This window comes from Haemaphysalis longicornis, unplaced genomic scaffold (genome assembly GCF_048455015.1).
Source record: "Haemaphysalis longicornis isolate Haplotype H1 unplaced genomic scaffold, Haemaphysalis longicornis Haplotype H1 scaffold_2, whole genome shotgun sequence".
NCBI lineage: Eukaryota > Metazoa > Arthropoda > Arachnida > Ixodida > Ixodidae > Haemaphysalis > Haemaphysalis longicornis.
The window spans coordinates 99,717,326-99,743,890 of record NW_027526295.1 but is presented as its reverse complement, the minus strand read 5'-3'; the positions used below and the strand labels follow the sequence as shown (position 1 = coordinate 99,743,890).

The following is a 26,565-nucleotide window of genomic DNA, read 5'->3' as shown; positions in this document are numbered from 1 at the left end:
CGCCCCCATACATTATTGTTTCACCATTACTAATTGAATACGTTTAAACCTGGACATAACGAAGTTTACGAGAATTGCCAAGTTTTCGTTATATGCAAGTTTTCGTTACACGCAGGTTTCGAGTAAACCCTACGCGTGAGTGAAGCAGAAAGGAAACCAAAATGCTAGACGTCAGTGACGGTGAACTCACCCTCCAACGATTTATTTCACGGTGAAAAGGGCGTGTTTTGCGCCAGCTGCTTTCCCACGATCTTATTAATCACTCCACGTCACTCCAAAGAACCAAGGTCACTTACTCCCGTGTTCACAAACGTAACTTTGGAATGCCTTTCGCCTTTTGACACTGGACCAAACTTGCAGGTCGCTTTTTCGTGAACTCGATGTTCTCTCCCGCACTCAAAATGGGTGAGAGCTGCGTTCCGATCCTGCCTGGCGACGTTCTTCTTTCTCGCCAGCGTAGACAGCATTTCAAATTGCCAGCTTGTCTCGAAAAGACAAAACTTTTTCGTTTTCAGGAATGCAGCATAACTTATCACCGACGAACCGACATCACAGATAGCAGTGGATACGCGCAACTACACGCCGACAGGCAGGCCTAGCACGTAACCGATACCGCACTCACACGTGGGAAACGCACGGTAGTTTGTGGTGGGGGCGAAATTCGCTAAATTAATGCATTTCTCCAGCCGATTTTTGCGAAAAAGTGCCAAAAACCATAACTGACCAGCGTATCAAATTCGGTACATCAATGTTAACCGTCGCAATGCCTTCGTTACATAAAGGCCGCAAACACGTGGGCTTCAATGGTGTTGGCAATGGGGAATTAAAAGACTACGCTAAATCGAGGAATTCGTCACATAGAGGTTCGTTACATCCAGGTTTAACTGTGCATACCCTTGCACGTTGATTTATCTCCCGCCTGCTCTAAAACAACTTCATCTAATTTCTGGCATCGCCAAGACATCGTCGGTGAGCGCACCGATTGCGCCGTTTTCATCTTCTGGGGGTGCATATTTATGCACCCCGACCACAACGTCGAACGCCGCCTTCCACGAGCGCAAGCCTCACTACAGCGCCTGCATAATGACGAACGCATGGTCTACATCGATGAGGCCGACTACCCAAACCGCGAAGCCAGGGCCATCGCAGTCGTAGACCGAAAGGGTAGCTCTGTCGTCTCTTGGATCAATGGGCACAATTCACCGGGAAACTGGGGAAGAAATCGAGATTGCACTAACACTCCCTTCGACATCTGCGAAGATTATGATCATGGCCGATGTGTGAGAGAGTGCTGGCAGCGACTCCAAAACAGCCCTAAGAAATTTCGCTACGTGGAGAATCTTCTCAGAAGCTGAACGCGCACTTACCGATACGAGGGTTCCTACTTACGTCATGTACAACTTATATGGGCGCCCGCCCATTCGTCTCTGCCGGGAAACGAGCACACTCATGAGGCCGCCCGAGGGTCTAGCTGCCTGGACCACCTCGACTCTTCAGAGCGTATGCTCAACACGGTGGGCAGGGACAGGCTAGTCACATTAAGGAAATAACCAATCACTACCGTTTAGGCCGTCTCAAATACCCGGCGCCACATCACTTTCTAACTAGGTGGCAATCTGTGGCATGGAGGCTTTTACAGTCTAACACATTTCCCAACCCCGCCGCCTACAACCGCCTGTATTCCGACCTCTATAAAGACTCCTGCCAGTGGTGCGCCACAAAAGCTAACCTCCATCATTTGGGCCTGCCCACAGCACACCCCATTCATACAACACCGATATCACCAATATTTATCACAAGTAACCTAGAGCAGTGGGAGGGAATGCCGCTCAGCTCCGACGCGGGGTGCCAACTACAAGCCGTCCGACTGGCTCAGGATGCCGCTAGGGCCCACGGGCTCCTGGCCGCAATCTGATGGGAAAGGACCCGGGGGACATCCCGTTCCGCCCCCCTCCTTCCCCAGTTTTTGGCCCAGAAAAGTTTATTCACTCACTCACTCATCTTCTAACCGGGTTCCGAGACTAGCGTAAGCAGTGCTGACACACGTGAGAACTCATGCAGAAGCCACTACGCGGCTCTACCGCCACCTGCCCGGTTACAAACTCTAGTTGTCATCTCCCTATTGGTCAGCTCAGCCTGAAACGCCCTCTATGAGGCCAAGTACACGGCTTAAGGTGAAGCCGCCACATTGTAACCCTTAGTGCCCCATGCCTACGGACTCACCGAATAAGAACGATGAGCCCTTTCCTTGTGCCCCTATTTAAACGCAACCCCTTTGACACTCCTTACTACTGCAGACTTATGGAAGCAACGTAAGTGATTGAAACGTTTTCGACATCCCAAAAGTAAATTGCTCCATTTAAAAATAGTTTAAGCCAGCTTAGCGTCGGTTCATGTGTCAATTGTTCCGTTCAGCGTAAAATAAAATATGACGTGAACAGAGACAGAGCAAACGTTCAGAAACGTTACTGTTGTTGTTACAAGCATTGGTGCGTGTTTTGAGAAGACAAAGTTAGCACACAACTTGCGCTTTCTTGTAGCTCACCGTGGACGAAGCCAATGGTAACAGCCATCCAGGCGATGTTGGGGGCGAACACGGACGCAGCTGTTCCGCCCCACAGCAAGCAGCCTCCTATCAGCCCGATCCAGAAGTTGGATAGGTGCTTACGAAGCGCTGTGACGAAAAGCCCTGCGTGTGTGAAATTGACGAAATAAAATTTCAATGATTGTGTGGACACCTCTGTATAAGTTTGCTGTTGTTTAACTTCAGTGGTTATCAGTGAACTTTCAAAAATAATTTTGGTGTTCAAAACCGCGGACACGTCGTGAGACCACACCTTTGACAGCATGTAAAGATCGGCAGCTTGAACACGCTAAAGGAAATAACGCTTATGAACATGGTTTACTGTATAATCATCATAACCACCAGCCTATCTAAGTCCCCTGCACGACGTAGGTGACCTCTTGCGGCTCGTGTCCTGGGCTCCTCGAGTCCATTCCCTGCTTTCGAGTTTCCTTATTTCTCCTCTCCATCGATTTATTGGCCTTCCCCTTCTTCTTGCGGTTCTCATTTCGTGTCACTACATGGACAGCCCAGTCCACTTTTTTTTCTTTATTTGAATTATGATATCTTCTACTCGAGTTTGTTCCCTGCTCCGGGAAGCTCGTTTCCTGTCCCTAAGCGTTACACCGACAAAGTTCCTATGAAGGCGTCAAGTCAGCTGTAAGAAAGGGAACAACACAGTTCGCGATTGTGGTGGGAGACTAACGCAAAAGTAGGCGAGAAGAAAATGGGAGAAAGGTCAGGGGGAAACCCTAGCCCTTTAATGCCGGTTGTCGCGAATTCGCGACATACTGAATAAGCTGGCCAGGCAACTCGCGCAACCTTTGCTGCCATCAGCGGCGGCTGTCATGTGTTTGCAGCAGATGTGGTGGTTGCGTTCCAGACATGTAGCGCCATCTGGTATAAGTTGTTGAAAATAAGAACCCAGAATGTCTGTCGGTTGGCGGACAGGGCGAGCCACGTGTGACAGCTTCCACCACTTCGTCGTTTTCTGCCTAACCAAAGTGAGCACAAGCTCTCCGAATTTTTTTTTCTATTTGCACGAATTCCAGAGGCTGTCCATAAGGTGTTACATTGAATCAAAATACGTTTTTTGTTGCAGGCTTCATGCTTTTCTGGTATGTCGCGAATTCGCGACACTCGGCCATTTAGGCACTTCAGCGGCGGCTGTCATGTGTTTCATTCAAAGAGGGGGTGGTTGCGCTCCAGGCATGTATCGCCATCTAGTACAAGATGTTGAAAATTAGAACCCAGTAGATCTATCGGCATCCTGCCAGTTCTGTGCTATCGGTTGGCGGGAAGCGCGAGCCACGTGAGACAGCTCTCACTTCTTCGTCGGTTTCTGCCTAACCAAAGTGAGTACAAGCTCCCCAAATCTTTTACCCTATTGGCACGCATTCAAGAGACTGCCCATAAGCTGCTACATTCTCTAAAACTGTGTTTTTTGTTGCATGCTTCTTCCTTTCGTGGTATGTCGCGAATTCGTGACACTCGGCCATTTGGCACTTCGCGGTGACTGCAGGTATGACGTTTTTTTTTTATTTTTTGGCAGAGGATGGACGTTGGATCGTTCTATGGAAGAAAAGGGCTTCGCACACGACTGCCACCTGAGGATAAGAGTGACGATAGCTGTCTTAGTGACAGTGATGACGACGATGTTGACTACGATCCGTATGCACAAGCACGGGCTGCGCCCTTGGGAGAGTCTTCGTCTAGCAGTGAAGATGAAAACGGTGACGTGGTGGCTTTGCCAACTGCCTGTGCAAAACAGACCGTGAAGTGGAAAAAAACAGACTGTCGAGAACAGCGGGAAATACCGTCCTGGAATACCACTCTTCCTGAAAATGACACTGTGCGAGAACCTATTGAATATTTCAGAGACTTTTTTGATGACTGCTTACTGGATCAAATCGTCCAGCAGACAAATCTGTTTGCAACGCAAAAAAACCCAAACAAAGGGCTGGCACTGACTCGTGAGGAGCTGGAACAGTTTCTTGGCACGATCACATTCATGTCGCTCTGTAGGCTCCCAAGAAGTCGGCTATACTGGATGGCAGAGTGTAGGGTCCCCACGGTGGCTGATACTATGTCACGTGATCGTTGGGAGGCAATCAAGGCGAGCTTGCATTTCAATAACAATGAAGACATGCCCTCGCCCGACGATCCACAGAAGGATCGGCTTTTCAAGGTGAGACCAATTATTGACTCCCTGCTTCCAAAATTTCAGTCTATTCCGAAAACGCAAGCCCTTTGTGTTGACGAGCAAATGGTTCCATTCAAGGGTCGCAGTAATCTGAAGCAGTACATTCCCAGCAAACCTCATAAGTGGGGTTACAAAACATTTCTTCTGTGCGACTCTCAGGGAATGGTACATTCATTTGAAATATACACAGGGAAGATAGAGGCTGTTACTGGAGAGCCGGACATTGGTGCCAGTGGAAATATAGTCCTCAAGCTGTGCCAAGTGATCGAGCCAGGATTGAACCATCTTCTTTTCTGTGATAATTGGTTTTCATCAGTGAAGCTTTTTACTGCCTTGGCAAAGAAAGATGTACACTGTCTTGGAACAGCACGCGCTAATCGCCTACAGGGTTGCCCTCTGCCTACCGATGCCAGTTTGAAAAAGAAGGGCCGAGGATCCTTTGAAGAGTTCGAGACGGTGATTGATGACTCAAAAATAATTGTACTCAAGTGGTACGACAACCGAGCGGTGACAACATTGAGCACGTTTGCAGGTGCACAGCCGGTGACTTCCGTAGACAGGTGGGAACGCACGCAAAAGAAGACCGTGCAGGTTGACTGTCCAAGTGCTGTTAGCATCTACAACAAGTCGATGGGAGGCGTCGACCAACTTGATGCCCTCATTGCATTTTACAGAATCCACATTAGGTCAAGAAAGTTTTATCTCAAGATTTTCTTTCACTTTGTGGACATGGTCGTCGTTGTCAGCTGGCTGCTTTATAGACGTGACTGTGCTTCAGTGGGTGTTCCTGTCAAGCAGAGGATGGACCTCCTCAAATTCAAATTTTACATTGCCACATGTCTGTTGAAGCAGGGCAAAGACATTACTGTGAAGAAAAGGGGAAGACCGTCATCTTCATCTGTGGAAGCCAAGCTTGAATGCAAGAAAAAAAGAGGGCCAATGAGACCCGTGCCAGTCGCTAGCATCCGTACGGACAGTACAGGTCACTGGCCGGCTGTGGAAAACACACGCCAGCGGTGCAAACGGCCTGGGTGCAAAGGACAAACGGTTTTCAAATGCGCGAAGTGCAACGTTCACCTGTGCCTCAACAAGAATGCGAACTGCTTCCACAATTTTCACCAGCCGTAAATGACATGCTGTCATCAATTTTTGAGCCGAGTATTTTATTTTCAAGACAGTTGATTTCTTGGGCTTGGAATCTGTGAAATAAATGTTTTTCATAGAAGCCATTGTTTCGCAGGCCTGCAGACATCCCCTTTATTCTTGCGGCAAAACTTCCTCATATTGACCCAAGTGCCAGTTGTCGCGAATTCAGGACAAACCTAAAAGCAGGTGATGAAGTTCTATTCGAGATATGGGCTTAAGTGCCTGTTGTCGCGATTTCGCGACAAACCTAAAAGTCGGCGATATAGTTGCACCCCAGATAAAACAAATGTGGAATGTGATCACGGTCCCTGATTAAAGCCGAAACACACAAAAAAAAATGTTTTGTGGCCTATTTCATAATTCAGGCATTAAAGGGCTAGAATAGGCCGTCGCAGCAGTCGCGGAGATACACTGGTGGGATTTACGGAGAGAAATAACGTGGGGCTTTTGAACATCTTCTTCTGCAAACGAAAAAAGAGAAAATCGAAGTGGAAAAGTCCCGATTGTACAGCGAAAAACGAAATTGACTTCATTTTAAGTGACAACCCAGGTGTTGTGCGGGGCGTGTAGGGAATAGGTAAGATTAGGAGCAGCGATCATGGGATGGTCAGGTGGAAACAAAGGCTGAAACTCGAAAGAGAAACACGGAAACTTATGAAAAGTAAGAAACCCAGCATGGAGTAAAACAGGGCGAGGACGCAAGAGTTTCAAATAACACCTCAAAACAACTTCGCTCGTTTAACCCGGACAAACCGGGATAGTGTAGACATGAAAATGACAACCTACGACGGCAATCACAGAGTCTGCAGCAGCAGTTGGAAAAGCAGCATGTAGGAAACAAACTGGAAAACTAACTCAGTGAACGAAGGGACTTATTCCTACACGTAAGAAAATGAATGTGTCTAGTACATTCGATCATACTGAGTTAGCGGAGCTTTCGAAATTAACAGAAGTTAAACGTGCGACATTCGTGCGTGATGTGATTGAAGATTGAAGATTGAAGAAACGCTGGCAATGAGCGAAAGATTAAAAGCAACTACGACGAATCTAGCTATCTGCTGGTTAGAGCATAATCTGTTGGTTACAGAAAAATGTATGCAGACATATACGAGCCGAGCAACATTACGCACAGCTTGGACGAGATGATAAACGTAGCGCAACGATTCTACACCACCCTATAACGAAGTAACCTTAGACCAGGAGAGAACAAACTTTTATTTTCCGCAGGACCTAACCCCAGGTCCTAATTTGAAAGTTCAATTCACCGGATCCACGCAGCTAATTCCCGTGCGGATCCGGTGCACGTGTTTGTATAGAGCTTTCTCGGCAGCCTGGATGTTTACTGTCGGCGGGGGAGATAGCCAGAGCTCCCAGGAGGGGATGGAGGCGAGGGATGGGGCAAGAGATGGTGGGGTGCTGCCCCAATAAGAATGAGGGATGGATGGATAGGAAGAACAGGTGGGACAGGAAGGATGGCCAGAGCGCCGATAGATGCGGTGAAGAATGTTATGGGATGGGAGTGAAGAGGTTTGAGCCTGCCGAATGAGGCACGCAGCCTCACGAGTTAGACGGGAACTGCGGGGTGGGTACAGGGTACGTGATAGGCGTTGGGCTTGTAATTGGTAACGGCGGGAAGCGCGGTGTTGAGTACGAACCGTCGACGGGTGGTACAAGGTTGGCCAGGACATGGGGGGACCCGGGAAAGGTACTGGGGTGAGCACGTTTGCTAAGGCGTTTCCGCACATGCCAGGAACCCAAACCAGTGTGAAGCGTTTCCGACGACTCGATGCAAGTATCGGAGTGACGAAGTCAGTGGTGTGTGGGTGGGTCTCATGCTGGAATCTACAGCGTACAAGCATAGCTTGCGACGTTCCACTAGTAATTAAACAGGAACTATAAAGGCTCTCAAAGGCATAAAAATAGGAAAAGCTGCAGGTGACGAAGGCATAACAGTGCATCTTTTACAGGAGGTGGGAGTTATTGTACTGGAAAAGCTAGCACTCTAAAGGTGCCCATCACCTGCAAAACCACCAACATAATGCTGATACACATAAAGGGTGACACCAAAGAACTAAAGAACTACATACCCATCAGCCTATTCTCGGTTGTATACAAGCTATTTCCCAAGATTATGGTTAATCATATAAGCGTAGGCGTGAATTCCCAACAACCGAGAAAGCACGTGGGGTTTAGGAAGGGATACTCAACAATGGATCACATCCATGTGTTTAGTCAAATAATACAAAAAATAGCTCAAATTCACGCTGTGAAGGTGGTTGGAAAGCAAAGCTTTAAACTACACCCACAATAATTACCCATGCGAAGTCACTCTAATTCACACACGTGGCTCTACAAAGAGCGAAACCAAGAATTCGGCCAGCCGTTACCTGGAATTTGCGGGGCGGCGTCCCGAACGCCCACAACAATTGCCCATGCGAAGTCACTTTAATTCACACACGTGGTTCTACAAAGAGCGAAACCAGAAATTCGGCCAGCCTTTACCTGGAATTCGCGGGGGCGGTGTCCCGAGTGCCGCAGCCTCGGCCACGGCCGAGATAAAGCGGCGCACGCCGCTCTAGCCGGGATGAATTTAGCTACTCTGCGGAACCTAGCCATCCTGATGTGCTAGCTCGGGGCTACTCCACCGCGCGACACAAGCGCAGACACCGAAATAATTCGCCATGCGAGCTTAGTAATTCCCATTCACACCAATTTAAACTAGTTAGTTTAGTAAATTTGAAAATTGCGAAAAAGATGAAGGAACTCTTATGATAGCTATTTATCAGAACCAGTTGCTCCTTTCGCCTTTTGCAATACAGCCTAAAACACGACCGAATTGGTATTCACCAATTTAGGTAAGGGAGTTTCATTTTTGGCAAGCGGTGCGAAAAAGAGTAGCGCCTCTCTAGCGGCCAGATGTCTGTACGTGGTCTCTACATTTTGTTTTCCCGCCCTGCAAACCAATCCTTAGCGTATCTTTGCTGTACGACCACTTAATTCCGTCGGGTCCGGGTTACCCAGGAGGTGCTGTCGAGCAAGTTATTCAAGCGGTGCGAAGGAAGCGCGCAATGGACGCGAAGCTGCGCCAAATCACGCCCAAAACAACCGTCGCTAAAGCAGGTGGCAAAGCCCACGGAATGTTTCCGCCGTCGCGCCCGCCGGCGCGAGGGGAATGCTGAGTAATAGCGCGCGTTCGCTGCGCCATCTACACTGTGCTCCGTGAGTGACAACCGCCCCCGCCCCCCCCCCCCCCCCCCCCCCCCTCTTCAGCCGCGTTAGGAGTGTCTTGTCCTGCCCGCCGCGAAGGAACCGTTGGCTGGTAGAAGAAGAAAGTGGTAACATGGTGCGCGCACACGAAAGCGCTGGTTTTCCGACTCGTTCGCCGGCGCTTCGTTCCTCAGCCGCGTGACCAATGGCGCGCCGGCTGCTGCGCGTGCCCTCCAACGCAAGCGAAAGGATGAATCCAGTAGAAGTAGCGAGACGACAGGCTACGAAATCTCAAGCAAAAGCAAAATTTCACGAAAGACTGCGGGCGTAGTCTGTGTTCTCTCGTGATAACCAGGTTTCAAATCACGTGACGTGCCCCATGGTGATATTCTAAATGCCTTGCTCGACACGGACACATCGTTTCGTTTTCTTAACCCTGTGGGCGAAGGGCGCTTTTTACAGGCCCTAAGATGAAATTCTGAGTTGTGTCCGTTTCAAGAATGCCCATTCCGGGCCCGTTTCAGGAAGATACGTAGTCGCACTTGCACTTGCGAGGCCTTCAACCTGCGGCACTGCACGGTAACAAATGTGCCTTGCTTTTCTTCTGTCACATCTGTGGTCTGGCCTCAGCCAATCAGGGCTCTGTCAAAATGAACGCTTTGAAACGGGCACGAAATACGCAAAATGAATAATTCTGGTCCTGGTCCTTTATTTTAGTACCTTTCCCAAGGCCGGATCTTGGCCGTCTGCTGATTTCGCGCTTCTGAGGCTGATGAAAAATGCCAACAGAAATTCGTTTGGAGTTCTGCCTTGTGTCAAAACATCATCTGTCATCATCGCTCACTCAGAAAAGGCCGAACCTCCACAACTAAAGCGGCTCCATCCAGGCAGGTGCGCAAAAATTGTATAAAAATGGAAAAGGTGCCCGTAGGGGAGTCCTACCACAAAAGTGCGCAATTGCTGCTGCCGGGATTCAAGGACACGCAGTTGCAGTTATCAGATGTCGATGTTCCAGAAATCGGCTGAAAGGCGCCTGAGGCATCGTAGGAATACCTTGAATTGCATGCGGTCGTAGTGAGATACACAAAATATCCCTGCATTGACGGTGATTCTTCTAACTTTGCAAGTCGCAGATTACGAGCGCTAAAAATGTTGGTGGTGACTCTTCAAGCCTTCTAACGCCGCAACAAACAAAGCGTCCTTTCCGGCCCCGCAGAGAGGTCCATCTGGTTTGAAGCTTGCGGCGCGGGCACATGCTCGTTTGCTTTAAAGTGGGCCTGTATAATAACAAACCTCGCCCCTAAATATGCAGCAACAAACGTTCGCAGCCCTCCAACAGTTCAGCATAGCGCCATCTGCTTATATTAGGGGTTCATATTTCGTAGCTTTTTGTGTATCTGGCTGCGTCGACAGTTTTAAACTCCCAGCCTTGTCAGCTGGTGAGCCTATTTTGAGCCATTTTTTTCCGATGTGGCTGAGATTGATTTTCCCCCTATAAATGTGCCTGGCTGAAAAACGACACGCATATAGACGTCTTCATGGCATATTTGTCAGCTGAAGCGGAAAACAGCCAGGGAAAATGGAAAGTTCCGTACGTATTGTGCCCAACGGGCGTTGGTTGTGCATTTCACAATGCCAAAGCTGACACGGAGCCCTTCCATTTTAGCAGTATTCACACGTGGGCGCTTTTCAGCGTAGAAGCGATACGAGCGAAATCGTGACGTCATCGCAGGCGGACCTCCGCTCGGCCAGCGAAGGAAGTGGCCGAGCGGAAGGGTGTGGAACTTGTGGAGCCGATTTTACAGCTCAAGTACATACTGGTAATAAAGCCATACGCAGGAATGACAAAGACTTGGGTCACATTTATATAACGTTCTCTGTTATGTTTAGCTGCTAAGGTTCCCGCTTTGCGGTGGTGGTGCGGCGAATCCCTGCAGGCAACGATATTAACGTTTCAGTCGTTCTCACTTGGGTTGGAATAGTTAGCCCCATTTATCTCACAAAAAAGAAGCCGAGACGAGGAAATAAGGGGCTCGCGTTGCCTTAAAGGTTCTGAATTAAACAGATCTACAAGCCTGCATTGTTTGGTTCCGTTGTGTATATGAGGCAGATCTCCCTTCAAATTTTCAAAAAGTCGCTGGACATTTGTACCCGCGTTCTTTCCGGCTCACATTCATATGTGGCATTATTTTGCCGGTGCAGCGCCCTACAAATAACCCGTGCCAGGAATTCGTTTCAGAGTCACTATATTTTAAACATGACAAACCAACTGTCGCTCGCGCCGCATATCCCTACAAGCAAGCAAGTCAAAAATATTCGCATTATTTTTTTTTACAATCGCTAAAAATACCAGCTCTAAAAATTGTTCTATGTGTTAAATCATGTCATGACGAAAGCACCAAGCGTTTCCGCTTATCAATATCACTCACTGTACCCCCCCCCCCCCCCCGCGGCGGCTCAGTGGCTAAGGCGTTGTGCTGCAGAGCCCAAGGACGTGGGTTCGATCCTGGCTGTGGCGGCTGCTTTTCTGATGGAAGCGAAAAGCAAAAAACACTTGCGTGTTCCAAATTACAGCGCGCGTTACACATCTCCAGGCGGTAAGAACTAATCTGGAGCCCTTCACTACTGCAGGTGTAGCTTAGGCGTGTCAAACCGCGCAATCAATCAAAACACTCATTGCACAGAAAATGTTGCAGGCGAGTGGCTGTTAAAAGGGTCCCTTTTACAGGGCCTAGGTCGCTATTTACCATTTTGCCGATTCCCGTTGAATCTGAAAAAATCGATTAGCAAGCCTACACTCTAAGCTGGGTAACCCTTAATAGAGGTATACATTTTCGAATTTTTGTAACCTATAATTTATAAGGTACAAATGTAACCTATATCCTCGTAACCCTTATATACGTATACACGTAAGGGTTACTCAGTTATGGGTTACTTTGCCGCTTTCAGCATGTATACCTATATATAAGTTACATCTACCGCCGTCCAAGGCCACACACCTGGAAGGTTGCGCGCCAGGCGCGCTTTCGCCGGCACAGCTGTGGGGTCGCCCCGAAGGCGCCTTTCCCGCGTGGTAAACAAATATCGCGTCAGTGGAAGACGATATGTGCGACCATGCTGTCCATTGCGCAGTCTAAACTTTTGCGTCGGGTGTCTTTTATTCGTCCCTTGAATAAACTGCCGGCCACACGGCTGGGGCTAAAAGAGAAGTTACTTTTATAATTCCTAAAATTGCGGTGCTAAAAAGCTTGAAAATGTTCTCTTAATATATATGCATTGCATTACCTGTTCGATAATCGTTACCCAGGTTGTCACCCCAAAATCTTTGTGAGTTTTGGCAACGCTTAAGTCTTATAAACTGGCAGAACTAAATTTGATGTTTGCATCAGCTTTGTGCCGTTTAAGAAACCAGTATCAAACGTGCATGATAGGTCTTCTGGTAAATTGTGGGCATGAATTTTAGTTTTAGTTAAACAACATTAGGCTTTAGTGAAACCAAGCTTTAGTGGAAACATGCACTTGATAGCATACTTCAAAAGGACGCCAAAGTTATGATAACATAGCCTTAAGCCAAAAATTCTTGTCTGACAACTTAGGCCATGATTATCAAAAGAGAATTGCAGTACATGTACACATATTTGCGCATTTAACACGAGCTCATTTCCAGAAGTTTGGCATCAGTAGTTTTGAACATTCACATTTATTATTATGAAACACCTGTGGGCTATTTATTAAAAAGCAAAGCTGCGAACCACCCCAATGTAATTATCGTTCCTTAATGAGTATTAGACGAGTTTGGATTCCTGAGCGAACTGGTGTTTCCTATATTGCTTTAGACTTTCAGGTAAAACTCGGTTTATTCATATATCCTTATTAAACCTGCTTAATAAATGTTGCGTGAACAGCTTCACAAACATGGCCAAATATACAGATTCTTTACCTCAATATTTGCACGGACGTATGCAAAGTATTTCGAATTGTTTGGTACTGCAATTGAACCATTTCAGATGAATTCGAGTTTGAGCTACATTTATAAGATGGTTCTCAGAGGTCCACTTTCCCAGTACAGCATTATTGTCATGGTTCCCCACAGAAAAAACGCAGAATGTGGGAAAGTAGAAAGAACATTTATTAAAAATTCACTGTTTCATACAAAGCAGTGTTTAACATTCTCTGTTTCACTCAGAGTCTAATTTTACACTTGGAATTCACTTGTCTTTACGAATCCATCTTTACACTTCCCTCTTAGGTTCCTCTTTACAGTTCCACCTGAGTTGTGATTCCCACGCCAAGTTATCGTTTTTTATGCAGCACTAACAAGTTTCTAGGCCGATTGCAATCTGTCTTTTGGACAAACTTTAAATGGGATCTATAGTTTCCTGCATGAAAAAAGGTGCTTGGAAAAATTCAGAGATAAGCTTCGCAATTTACGTAGAACACAAGCAGGCACAAAATCAGGGCACGCTGAAGATTTCCCGAGGTCATCTGAATAACTTGTTCCCTGCTGCCGCAGATGGAGGTATATATGTGAGGGGCCGTCACTTGGATTTCCCCACCTTGAAGAGCCATCTACAGAAAATTTCAGAAAAAGAACAAAATCCAGTGCAACCATAAGCCCCTCACACCAAACCACAGGCATGTGAAGTACGAAAAATATATTGCACGAAAATGAAGACGTAGACCAGAGAATTAAATGAAAGGCCACACCAGAGAAGGAGTGATTTACGGCCTTTCAAGTAATTTCACATCATTTCAGTTCTCGTTACACAGAATAATTTGGCCGCATTGTTCAGAACAACGCGAAGCCACTATAGTCATACCGGCCAACCTTCCTGAATTTTAATCGCGCCGTGTTCCTGTTTATCTCGCGAAATGTTTCTGCATGCTCACCCAGAACAGGCAGAAACTTTGGGCTACGAGATAAACTCACATATATTTGCAAACGAGAAAGCAAAAACATTTCCGCGAATTCATGTGGAATCACTAGTACACGCAACAGGGCGAACGTCGCACTAAACCCAGAAAACGTCCTTTCACGATTCTGACACCGTCTGCGTCACATTTTTGGCTGTACTTAAACATCTCCATCCGCCCCCCCACCCCTTGTACTGGCAGTTTCATTTTGAACGAGGATCCCACGTGGAAGCCGAAACGTTTTTCATTTCAGTAAAGTGTTCTTCTACCGGTGGTTTCTTACTCGGCTATTCGTAAAAAAGAATCGGCAACTTACATTTTTTCTTCGTCCAAATGTGTTGTGGGAGAGGATACATCTAGAACTTGCACCAATCTTCAAGTGGCATTCCCGGGAGGTCTGTACCTGTAATGACTCAAAGGGTTATTTGGGTTATAATGTAATAGGCTTTAGAGCTGGGCAGTTGGTATACATTCATAATGAAAGAACACCTCAAACTTGACAAGACGAAGAAAAGAACACAGCACAAGCCCTCACTAACAACTGAAGCTTTCTTAAAGAGCTCTTTTCGAAAAAGAGTTCTTGTTGGCTCTGCAAAACCACTCATCTTATAGAATATGTGGAGTTGCTGAAAAACTACAAAGCTCCATGCTGAGGAAATCGTTATGTGAATTCATAACGTTCATGTAGTAACGAACTGATAGAAAGAGTCACTAAACATGAGGCAAAATAAGATACGAAATATAGCATCATAACACTTGAAGTAAGGCCTCGCATTTTTACAAGTGATTCATACTTTTGTCTGTGTAGGCCTGGGTGCCATCTTTACAAAGAATATTTGAATGAATGTGTTTTAGTTATTGCGTTTTCATACCGTTGTTTCCACGGAAATCAGACTTCTTGTGTCATACGCAGGGGAGTCCTGGTTGTCAGCTCAAAGAACACTGCCTGCAAGAAAAACAGTAGTGCTCATAAGTCATAGCATAGGTAGCCAGATGCAACCACACTTTTCGAACAGCCACGAGCCGATGAGGGTGCAGCAACCGTTTTTACACCAGCACTTGTCTCTGTTTAATTCGTCACAATTTCTGTATCATCAAAAAACAACAACAATCAAGCAGCCTGCATGCTGGCTTATACATACCACCATTCTGTAAAGTCGCTTTACTGCACTACACTAGGATCACGCGAGACAACCATTTGCCCGGCAATACCACGCGAATAAATAAACGACTGATTCGTGCGAATGAGAATAATAAACCCACTTAACATGGTGAAAATGCCCCGCTACCTCAAAATGACTAACACCAAATTTACCCACTCAAGGAAAAGAATGACAAAAATGAAGAGTGTTGTACATATGACAACTTTTTATTGTGCGGTAGGGCAAACTTTCACAAAAAAAGAGGCTTGTGCTGGACAAAAGTGAGTCTAGAAATTTCGGGCACCATTTAGTGGGCTACTTTTCTGCAGCACACACCTTGTGTTTATCCGGATATATTACTACAAGACAAATAAACTAGACACCATTCCGAATATATGCAGCGAGAAAAATGAATATTTCCCGACGGCTGAAACAAAATGATAATACCCAGAGAAAAGCGCGATAATATAAGACTTCATTGGGAAAAACTTCAAATATTCAAGCAGAGCTACCTGACAATTACATGGGCCAATAACTCGTCAAGTGCGCCCGATGCAGCCAACAGCGTAAACAAAACGCTCAACACATGACGAAGGCGCGCAGAGCAGAAAGCAGGTCACGAGCGCCGTTGTCTTTTATAATGTACGGGCTTCCCCAATCGTCCGCTCTAGTCTGACGCGACGAACGCAAACCCGCGATTTCATTCAATTGCCGCCGCGGGCAACAGAAAACGTCCAGCGAAGCAACCAGTCGGGTAAATAAAATCCCTCTCGAATGCTGCAATTTCAAATTGAAAAGCCCCCAGCGAAAAGATACATACAGTGAAAACACGGAAACCGTTACGGGAATATACTCACCGAGTTCGCTTTCACTGGCGCCGGGGCATTGGTCCAACATGCGAACTTGATGCTGGTCGTAGAAAAACGGGCCGTGCAGCGCTGCCAGTCACAAATGCGCTCGCCGCAGCCTCCGCGACTCACGCCAACAAATAAGTCTTGTAACAGCAATCCTCGCTTCATCGTATGGGTATCACAGCGGTAAAAAGGCTCGAGTGGCGCGAAAACGCGCCCACCGGACCTGCGGGCGCCGCCATTTCTCTATATCCCGTCATGCAACGGAGAAATCAACGGCCGCCTGGAGAGAAGGCGCGACGAGCATCCTTATAGGTTACAGGGCATTTTATAGGTTACAACGTAAAGGTTACATTTCGGATTTTGTTGATGTAACCTATAAATCATTAATGTAACCTATAAACCGCTTTTAACTTCACGCTTGTAACCCTTAAAATGGACTGGGATAAAGAAAACATCAAAATGGATTCATTGTAACCTTTATTTTATAGGTTACTTCCGTTTAGAAGTTACATTATGGGTTACAAGGATTAGAGTGTAGCTGAGAATGCAATCGGCCCAAATAGCGAGAAACTCTTCCAGAAAAAAAAATGGTGTGGCAATTATCGCTTACCGGCGCACCGGAATGCAGTCTTATAAACAGAGCCTGGCCAGGAAGCTCCTTGACGGTCAACTTTGAACTCTTCCATGTAAGCGACGTAGAACCATCCAGACGAGCGGTACGTCGCTGTGCAAAACACGCCGGCCATCATCATCACCACAAGTAAATCCCACCTGCTGTCGACCCGGTTCTTCATATCTGACCTTTGTCTTTCTCTGTAAACAAAGGGGGAAATGTGAATGTCAGCCATTGGCCAAAGCAACCACTTGAGGTTTCATGCTCAAGGCAACTAAACATCGCAAGGTTTACTGGGAGTGCCGCTGTTAAGGGCTCCAGATGAATTGACATTGACGAAAGCCTGGCAAAGAGACTTGCAAAAGCTGGGTATGTAGCCGGTCCTTGTTTTCTTGGCACCGTGCTTGAGTTGGTCGAAGCGGTGGCTGAAGCACGTCAACTCAACACCTTAGTCACTATGCGACAAATGGAACATCCGAATTTCGGCTTCAATTCACAAATTTAAGTCGCGCAAATGGACATAAATATTCAGGCTGGTTCTATAATGATATTCATTTTTTATAAATTACATAGGTAGCTTTTTTTTTTTTCAAGGGACACAAACGGCAGGAGCGTCCAGCGCACAAATACCCGCAGCATACCCAAAGCAACCGTTCTTTTGGTATTCTCAGAGTCCTTGAAGGACTCTGGTATTGTTAACGAGGCTAACAGAATGTATACCGAAAGATGGGACTAGGAAAACGGGAAGGCGATGGACTCGATGGAAAGTCGAAGTCAGGACATTTGGCGGCAAAGGGCGGACTCGGGCAGCCCAAGATTAGGTGGACGTTAATGGGAGACTCCTTCTTCCTGCAGTGGACCTTTATAGGCTTTTGATTATTACGATGAAGACGATGCAAGAAAGGAACTTGCGTAAAGAATGTGTTTTCTAGTGGCTCTCTCCACCACAGATATACGCACATTTGATTTCATTCTTAATTTGGCCGCTGGGCAAGAATACGGGTACAGCGCTTCCTTACTGTTTACACTGTTTGCTGTGCGCGTGACGTTTTGGTTTATGATTATACGTTGCCGGTATTATCGTGGGAATCTCTGTACCATCTGCATGAAAACATCTGGCGAACAAGGCTATATTTAAAAGGTAAAGATTGTTACTCTCACCGGCTCCACTGCCCCAGGGTGTGGGTTGCTTCTTGGAGAAAACGATATGGTTATCCCAAGAGAAACACATGGCTTTTGGGCACTATTACGAAGTTTGCAGTCGTACCGGCAATGCCTGCAAGCTAGGCTTAAAATCTAGTGATTAATTAACGTATCAGCAAGTTATCTGCATGAGCAATAGTAGTTTCTGGGCCCGCTTCGCCAATTCTGATGTGAGCGGGTAGAACAGTGGGAGCTCTTCTTATTGTCGCACGCCATATTGACCACTTGTGTGGAACGAACAACTTGCATGGAGCAAACCTCCTTACGCTATAATTTCAAGTCTAGATCCCAGTGATCCCACTTTACGGGAGCCTAAAATAAAATTACACCGGGCACGTGCGGAGAACCAGCACCAGTGAAATAACGGCACGTGTTCACAGCGGTTTAAAAGAAAGGCTGTCGATGCAGTGGAATATAAAATGATTTCCCTCTTTTTTAAGTGGCTACATACACGTAGTAAGCTTTAGCTACTGTCAGCACATTTCGTCGCCGTAGTAAACACCTAATCGCTGAAAATTTTCAACTGTAATTTTAAGACGCGTGACTGGTATTCTGAATCCCTCCTCCACTCGCACCTACAATCGAGGATGTCCTTGAAATCGATTGTTGCATGTAAAAGCATTGCGGTATCCTCTCCCAACCTCCGGCCGGGTCGAGGGAACACGTGGAGTGCAGGACAGACTAAGAATACGGCCATAAACCTGACTGAGGCTTAGCAGCCGGGACATCTCATTTGTGTACAGGACGTTCAATATCCCTTGCGTACATGTAGTTTTAAAACGCAACCAGCACTGCAGCAATGATTTACACCAAACTCGATCTGCGCGTTTTCGGTCCTCCATTGTAACAAGCTTTCATTGTTATTTAACTGCACCTTCCGCAACATCTACAAGTCCCAAGACTAATACTGGCAGGGAGAACGCACCTCTGTAAAATCCGTCTGCAAACATGAGACTTCTGGCAGTTCAAAGTGCACTCGGAGTTATATTTCCTTGCCAAAAAAAGATGCTTGAGTTCAAGCTAAGTTCAATTAATTTCCAGCTGATTCGTTTCCTGAAAAGAACGTTCCTTTTTATGGGCGCGTCACACTTTTTCTGTTATGAAATGACAAAGTCGTTGCGCCACGAGGTTTGTGCCATGCCGCCAAGGAGTAATAAAGTGTTCGTACCTTTAGTTACCAGTATCTCGCCAAAACATGCGAGCCGCGCAGGTCGGTGCTTTTTCCCCTGCTAGCACCGACGACGACACACGCACGTGCACCAAGCTTGCCGTCGGAGCACTACGCGCTCGGCAAAGCTTTTTTTACGTCCCAAACATGCAGCGCTCCGCTGCTGCCTGCGTGATCGCGTCATAGTCACAGCTGCATTAAACCGCATTCCCAAGCGTTGCACGCGACGCGAGACATGCGCCCGAGGGAGGCAGTCTGAGCCCACCTTTGCACATGAAATATTTAGACTGTCGGAGGTGTTGCGCATATGTCAGCAAAAGTATTACGTGAGGCGACACAAGATACTGTCGCTGCAGGTATTCGCACACCCCTATGTAGTACAACAACGGCCTGGAGCACGAATCACGCGACGACAACGGGATCAACGGTGACGCGGCGCTGGGAAATGCACGTGACCGTCGTGGGGCCTTACGCGCTAAATTTGTGCGCGCATTCCGCTTTCCGTTTGTGCACCTGCGGTTGTCACTGACGTTTGCCTTCCATCTCGTTTAGAAATCCTGTGCTGGATGCCCTGCAAAATTGACACGCCCTGCGCACATTGCTGACGTTCAGCTTTACTTCTGCCTAATGTCCCTCAGGGACTCTTTACTACAGCTGCAGAAAGTAAAGGGCGAATTTCATTTAATAAGGCATTCGTGCATGATGGAACGTCCCCGTTGGTACCATTTCGGAAATAATTTCAGCAGCTATCTGAGAATTTCTCTATGAGCTGATAACCTGCTGTTGGTGAAGATTATCCGGGGTGTCTATGAGAAGAAAGGTAGAAGTGAGTTGAAACTAGGAGAGCACAAAAACATAAAACACAAAGGCAAGCAAAGAAGATAATCAACGCGATTATAGCTCGTCATATTACCCCCGGAAAGCAAGAAAGCAAATGGAAAAAAATTGGGTGCCGTCGGTGAAGCCAATTTTTTTCTCACGTCGCTGCGAAAGTTGTGGAAAAACGATGGTCTTCTGCCACCCTGCCATGTAAATGCCGCTCTTCTCTTCCCTGCGAACCTCTTACGCCCTTCCCCTCCCGTGTCGCTCCACCAATGATAAACACGGTTGGAGGTTTGCTCTAGTCAATTCAATTTCCCCACGTTCCACTGCTCACTCACCATCAACTGGAATCTATCATTACTGTTGGTCTTCTTCGAATGCCGCCACGAGGCGCGAGCGCTTCTTGCATTTTCGGGTCAAAACATTTTTAGATGCGAAGCATCTCATGCTCGGGGCTGTGTCCCTCCCTCCCTTGTTGTCGTTGTTGTCCGCCGTCCGCACTCTACTGCGCCTGCGCGTCTCTTCAGCCCCGTCAGCGTTCGGCCTGACGTCAGCGCAGTACACTATAAAAAGAAATAGTTAGGCGGGGCCCGGTTTCGATCCCACGACTCTCTGGCCGCAACGGGAGGTACGTGGCGCTCTTCCCACTGCGCTACAAACCTAGATGAGAGTATGTGCTACGAACGCGCCTTATGTCCTTCACTCATTCAAACTACGTCAAGAAGCTACTGATACAACGAAGGCACGCGAAGCTGAACGTCAACGGGAACGACGAACTTAAAACTTTAGACGAGGATGTTGAATTTCCCGTGGGAAAGCTGCGGCGGGAAGCGTCACGCGCCTTGCAGCTCAACCAGAGAAGAGGACGAAGAGGGCGGGCAGCGGGGTAGGAGCGTGAGCACGCAATAAAGAAAGACGAGAACCAGGAGGTGTTCGATCAGGTAACGCGGGTGTCGGTCTCTTCGCTGTCTCTACATTTCTCCACATTTATCTGTCTCTACATGGGGGTTCACACTACGTTCCCAATCGTGCTCCGATAAATGAAACAGCATAACGGCAACACAATGGAACCTACACGGAACCCCCCTGATGCTTCGCATCCTCCTCATGGTTCCCCACGGGAAGATGGTGTAATTTTTACGCGTATTTTCTTGCTTTAGCGAAAATCAACTAGCCATGTAGTTTTAACGAGAACACTGCACATACTACTCATGTATAGACGTTTCGCCTTAAATGTGCCTAATGTTTTTTATTTGCTAAACTATGTTGACAACTATGAATAGCCTTTCCAGATTTAGTGGCGTGACAAATTGTGCCTATATGACCTTCTCGTTCAAGAATTTTGCCACGTTTTGCTCGGCTCGCTGAACCGAGGGAAAGAGTTAAACTTCCCAAAAAACACAATTGTCTTTAAAGCAAGCCGGGAAGAGAATAAACGCCACAGAAAGGTCAGAAGAAGAGCATGCGAACACCTGAAACACAACAGCTTCAAAGCGACGCAGGAACGCGTGCGCAGCTAGCCGCCAGGTCAGGTGAGCACCTCTGGCGAGCACAACGCATGACGCGCAACGCATGACGCACCGAAGATACGGGATGCAGAAAGCACAGATGGTGCAGCTCGACACCTCACCTCACAGAGTTGCTGGCGTTTTGCTTCTTTAGGACATGATGTCACAACTCAACTCTTTCCTCGGTAACAGCGAAACAAAAGGTGCAAGAACACAATTGTATTTGAGTCGAATGTTTGCAATGCAGGCAAATGTAAGAGAGACGAGACCCCATCAACACCAGACCAAAGTCACCCCATAGCTGGCACTAGTTCAAGGATAACGCGACATTATTTAGGCACGGAAAAAATAACAAAATAAATATTTTCGAACTAACAGATGTTACCAAACCACTTAGTGTAAACGATTGAGTCATATCAGCTGAAGCTTATGAAAAGGACATTGAAATAGGAGCCTTTTAGCCTACCAACAGTTAATGATTACAAAAGCACTTGTTGTATTAGTGTTGTATTGTTGTCTTTACAGAATAAAAAATATTGTAAAAGCCACATTTTTTTGTTTATTTATTAAGATACCTTACAGGCCCATGGTAGGGCATAAAGTAAGAGGGAGCACAAAAATTACAAACTGAAGTAAGAACAAAAACAACGAAAACAGAAATAGAAAAAGTACCATAATGCAGAAAATAACACACAAGGACACCAAATTCAGTAGGCACAATGAAAAAAAATGCACAGTTGCTAAGCAGCAAATTCAGTAACGAAACGTGGTATTAAAACAGAGGTATGTGGGTATATACCCAAATTAAACAAAGCCATAAAAGATGCACTAAACCCCCATGTCCAGTTCAAAGATAGCACAGATCACCAAACGCCAGAAACAGATCAGAAATAACAAGTGCATAAAAAGTGAAGTTGAGCGTAAGATTACGGTGCATAATAGTTATACTAGAAATGAAGAAAAGTTTCATGAGATGTTACAGATGCGATTTCATCGGGGAGGTCATTCCAGAGGCGTATGACACGTGGGAAGACAGATGAATTGAAAGCATTAGTGGAACCATAAATGCGTGAGAATATGTACTGGTTGTACAGTCTACGTGACGTGGTAAATAGGGTCCGAAGATGAAACGGGCATGGAGTCGAGGAGTAAACATACTTATGAAATTGGCATAGGAGTGACAAACAGCGACGCGTGTGCAGGTTTTGCAAAGAGTATCCCCGTTTAATCTGCGTCATGCTTGAGTTACGGCTGTAATAACTACATATGAAACGGGAATCTCGATTTTGAATAGAGTCTGTCATGTCAATAAGCTAGTTTTGATGAGTAGACCGTATAGAAGAAGCGAATTCTAGTTGAGGGAGAACGAATATTAGAAAAGCAAGCTCAGAAAAGCAATATCAAACACACGGGCGTTTTCGCTTTCCGCCTCTATCAGAAAACCGGCCGCCGCGGCCGGGAATCGAACCCGCGTCCTTGTGCCCAGCAGCACGACGGCTTGGCCACTGCGCCGGGTAGGGTAAAAGCTTTGATCCGACAGCACCGTGCATTTGTTGATGCGCCATACACACTGTCCTTTTATAGCTGTTGTTGCGGATCAAATGCCTGCAAACAGGTAAAATTTGCTCCAAGGGCTGATCTTTGAGGAAACAATGTAGCGAAGAAATGTTGCTACATTCTTCTGGCTTTTCAGCTGATGGTGAATATTCTCATTTTTATCGCTGTGGTTGCACAGCGAGACAAGCACTTCAACCGAAATAACTTCAACGGACAAGTTTTGCCCGACTACTACACCTTTCTCAACCAGCTTAATGCCCCCAGAGTCTTCGACCTTATAGAAGATACCCTGGGTGGGCAAAGCCTTCACATTCTGTGATTGAAATGTTGGGCTTAATTCCTGCATAAACGTGAATCTAAAAACGCTGGTCCCCGATCAATTCAGTGCCGGTGCTGCCGCTGTAGGACTGGTCCACCACTTTTGTCGTCTGCTTCTTTACCTGCTCTCTGGGAAGTGCCACGAAAACCATGAACTCATCCTGCACACTCTACACCGTGTTTTCCATGTGTCCTCACTGTAATAATTTCGGGATATCTGTCGCCCCCCGAAAAAAAAATGAAGGAAGCTCACACTAACGCGCAAGACTTGAAGGTAACGAAGCCGTACGCAACCTTCACAACCATGACGAAGGTTTAAGTCCGCGATTGCATACTGTTTGCATCTTCGCTGCCGCAACGAACTTTACTCCACCATTGTTGCTATATAGGTGTGAGCTTCTTTTTTTTTTGAAGGGATAATCATTGGAGATCACCTTGGAGGGGCGTGCTCTATGATGTGCCCTGGTTGTTCCGAGCAAGTATTGTCACAATTACGGCGAATGTTTTTTTTTCCAATCTTGGCCAATCTCTCTAATTGTGGAGCGGCGCTGCGGTCACCGGAGGGAGCGGACATGCCTCGTTGCAGCTCCTGCAATTATGACGATTAATACAGCGTAATTGCCAGCTACGCAACCCTATTTGGTACCAAAGTGAGCTGTACGGTACGAGTAACCAGCCGATACCACCATCGACCAAGTGGTACGTGAACTTTCACCCTTTTCTGGACTTTGAAAATTCTAGTGTGCACGCCGAGCTAAGCCTAAGGCCTAGCCCACGAGTACGGCCCCTGGGGGCACTGACCCCGGAGCGAGGCCTAACGACGCGTACGACCATGATGGCGTCCACACCGATGATAGAGGTGTGCGAGGCCAAGGTACCCGAGACCATGCCGGCTACTACTGTCCGCAACTTTGAAGAAAGAACGTGCGTTCAAGTAGCAGGCCGCAACGCGACGCCCGGCGAGTCGAGCGGATGGATCGCAACGAGCAGGAGAATGCGTAAAACCAAGGACCAGCAAGGTGAGCGACCAAGTCTCGCCTCAGGACGACAATCGCGACCTAAGGAGAAAGCTAACTTCGCCAAGCGCGTTACGGAAAACATTAAGAGAGCTGCCCGTATGCCGACAACGATACCCAGGAAACACCACAAGATTGTAATTAGTCCGAGGGGAGGCCTAAACATGCCCAAGATCGAGACCTCGGTTATCACGGACGCGATCATGGAGGCCGCAGGTACGGTGAGGGAACACGAAGGGGAAGATATGGTGTGCGTCAACGCGGCGCAGAACATTCTAGCAGTTAACACCCCAAGCGAGGAAAGAGCCGAAGTGTACGCCAGCGTCAAGACCATAGAATTCGGAAACATGGAGTGAGAAGTCTATGCATACCGAACCAAGCCTAAAGGGATGGTCAAATGAGTAATTAGAGTAATGGCGATCGACGAAAAACCAGAAGACATTAACGAAGCAATTGTGACGAAGTACAATCCGCTGGCGCTTGAAGCGCACAGAATCGGAAACTCTACGGCAGTCATCGTCCTCTTCGAAGGACATAAGGTACCCAGATACGTGAAATGTAGAGCGGCGTTGATAAAATGCGGACTCTACACAAAACACCACGAAGTATGCCGATGCTACGGCAAAGTTGGACATCGAATCGATGTATGCCCGACCCCGGAGTCCAGAGTATGTTTCACGTGTGGAATAGCTTACCCTAACGCGGAACACGAAGGAGTGTGTAAGCCCCGATGCAAGTTATGCGGGTGAGCGCACCCGATGGGAGACAGGATGTTCAAAAACAAGTTCAAGGTGCCCTTCGTAGTTACGAAGCGGCGATGGGAGCGAAGGACAGGGTTAGAACAACAACAGCCGCACAAGGCAAAGCAACCAAGGACGTCAGACTTCCCGCAGCTGCAGGCAAGCAAGGAGGGAAAGGAGAGAAGGGAGAGTAAACGGCGCAGTACCAGCTGCGGAAGAAACGCTAGCCGACAGGAGCCAACGCCACCGCCTCAGCGCGAAGGAAAGCTGACGTGGTCGGACGCAGTGAAGGGAGCCAAAGCAGAGGAAGGGCCTAGGGGCAAACAGCAACAACAACGAAGTGAAGAAAATCCCACGAGAAAGGATGTCTATGACATGATCAGCGAAAGCAGCGAAAGGATGCTCAAAATGATAGATGATATGATCAACAAGCTAATAGAGGCACTGAGGTCCAACATCCAACCGATGGCTCAGACCCAAACGCAAAAAGAGGAGCAAGCAGCCCCAGAGATACCAGAGCCGATGAGGAATGAGGAAACAGCTGTCGACGAAGAAGCCACCAAGAGCAACATCGAGAGTGACGAAGAACACCCCACGGAACCCAGCAACAATAAAAGGGTCATCGAAAACACCAAGGAAAGAAGACTCATGGCACGTCTCGACCGCATGGACAGGGAACGTGAACAGCTATCAAAAACAAAGAAGGAAAAGCTTCGCAAGATGGAGAAAACACTGCAGGATCTGCAGAGCGGAATGATGCAGATGCAAACCCAATTGCAAACATTCATGCAGAGCATGAAAACCCAAACGCAAGCGCCCATGCAAAACATGGAGACCCAGATAAACACTAAATCGCAACAATTATGCACCCAACAACACCAAGGACAAGGACCAAGCCAGACCGAAAGACAATGAAAGATCAGAAGCCGGACAGGAACCTCCTAATCTGGCAATGGAACTTTAATGGTTACCGAAGTAAAAGAGCAACGACAATACAACACCTAAAAGTGATAGAAAGGAAACCCGACATCTTCATGCTTCAAGAAATGGACTGCATAGAAACAACAAAACTACCAGGGTACAGAGCCCACGCCAAAGCAGCAAAGGAGCACACAGGCCTATTGGCGGGGTGTGCACGTTCGTCCGTAAGGGCATCGTCTTCGTTGAGCACAAGCTGAACACCGGCAACTGGACCGACAGCTGCGCGGTGGAGGTGACTATCGGAAGAAGGGCGAAGACAAGCACACTCGCCGTAAATGTGTACAGCAGCCCGAAGCACAGGAAACAGAAGTTTCGTATGCTCATGCAGAGAGCGCTAAGAACGGTAAAGAAAGGAACGGTAGTAATCGGGGGTGACTTTAATGCACCACACTACGATTGGGGCTACGACAAGACAACCGAAAAAAGGAAGAGACTTAATGTAAGACGCTACGGACGCAGGGTTAACACTGACCACGAACCCTGAGACCCCAACGAGAACTGGCACATCAGTCGCCAGAGACAACACCCCGAACCTGACGTTCGTAAGGATCGAAGACAGAGGGGACGCGACATGGAAGAACACCAAGACCGATCTCGGCAGCGACCACTT

The 26,565-nt window shown here is 47.2% G+C and overlaps 1 protein-coding gene and 1 long non-coding RNA gene across 4 annotated transcripts in view; both read right to left on the bottom strand.

Moving 5' to 3' along the window:
- Positions 1–19,326, bottom strand: part of LOC144169050 (monocarboxylate transporter 5-like) — a 41,975-nt gene extending 22,649 nt beyond the window's left edge. Inside the window, exons 1-3 of one of the 3 annotated variants that reach the window (XM_077698049.1) lie at positions 19,014–19,326; positions 16,640–16,842; positions 2,546–2,689 (exon numbers count right to left, since the gene is read on the bottom strand). In XM_077698049.1, the coding sequence (XP_077554175.1) occupies positions 2,546–2,689; positions 16,640–16,823 (328 nt within the window). In that variant the 5' untranslated portion in view covers positions 16,824–16,842; positions 19,014–19,326. The remainder of the gene's footprint in view (positions 1–2,545; positions 2,690–16,639; positions 16,843–19,013) is intronic. The other 2 variants (XM_077698047.1, XM_077698050.1) reach the window with 2 other exon arrangements.
- On the bottom strand, positions 13,072–16,178 carry LOC144167269 (uncharacterized). The gene is made up of 4 exons (XR_013321913.1): positions 16,033–16,178; positions 14,906–14,979; positions 14,350–14,436; positions 13,072–13,688 (listed from the first exon to the last, which is right to left on the bottom strand). It is a non-coding gene; the product is annotated as an uncharacterized LOC144167269 (long non-coding RNA).
- Positions 19,327–26,565: the final 7,239 nt, after the last annotated feature.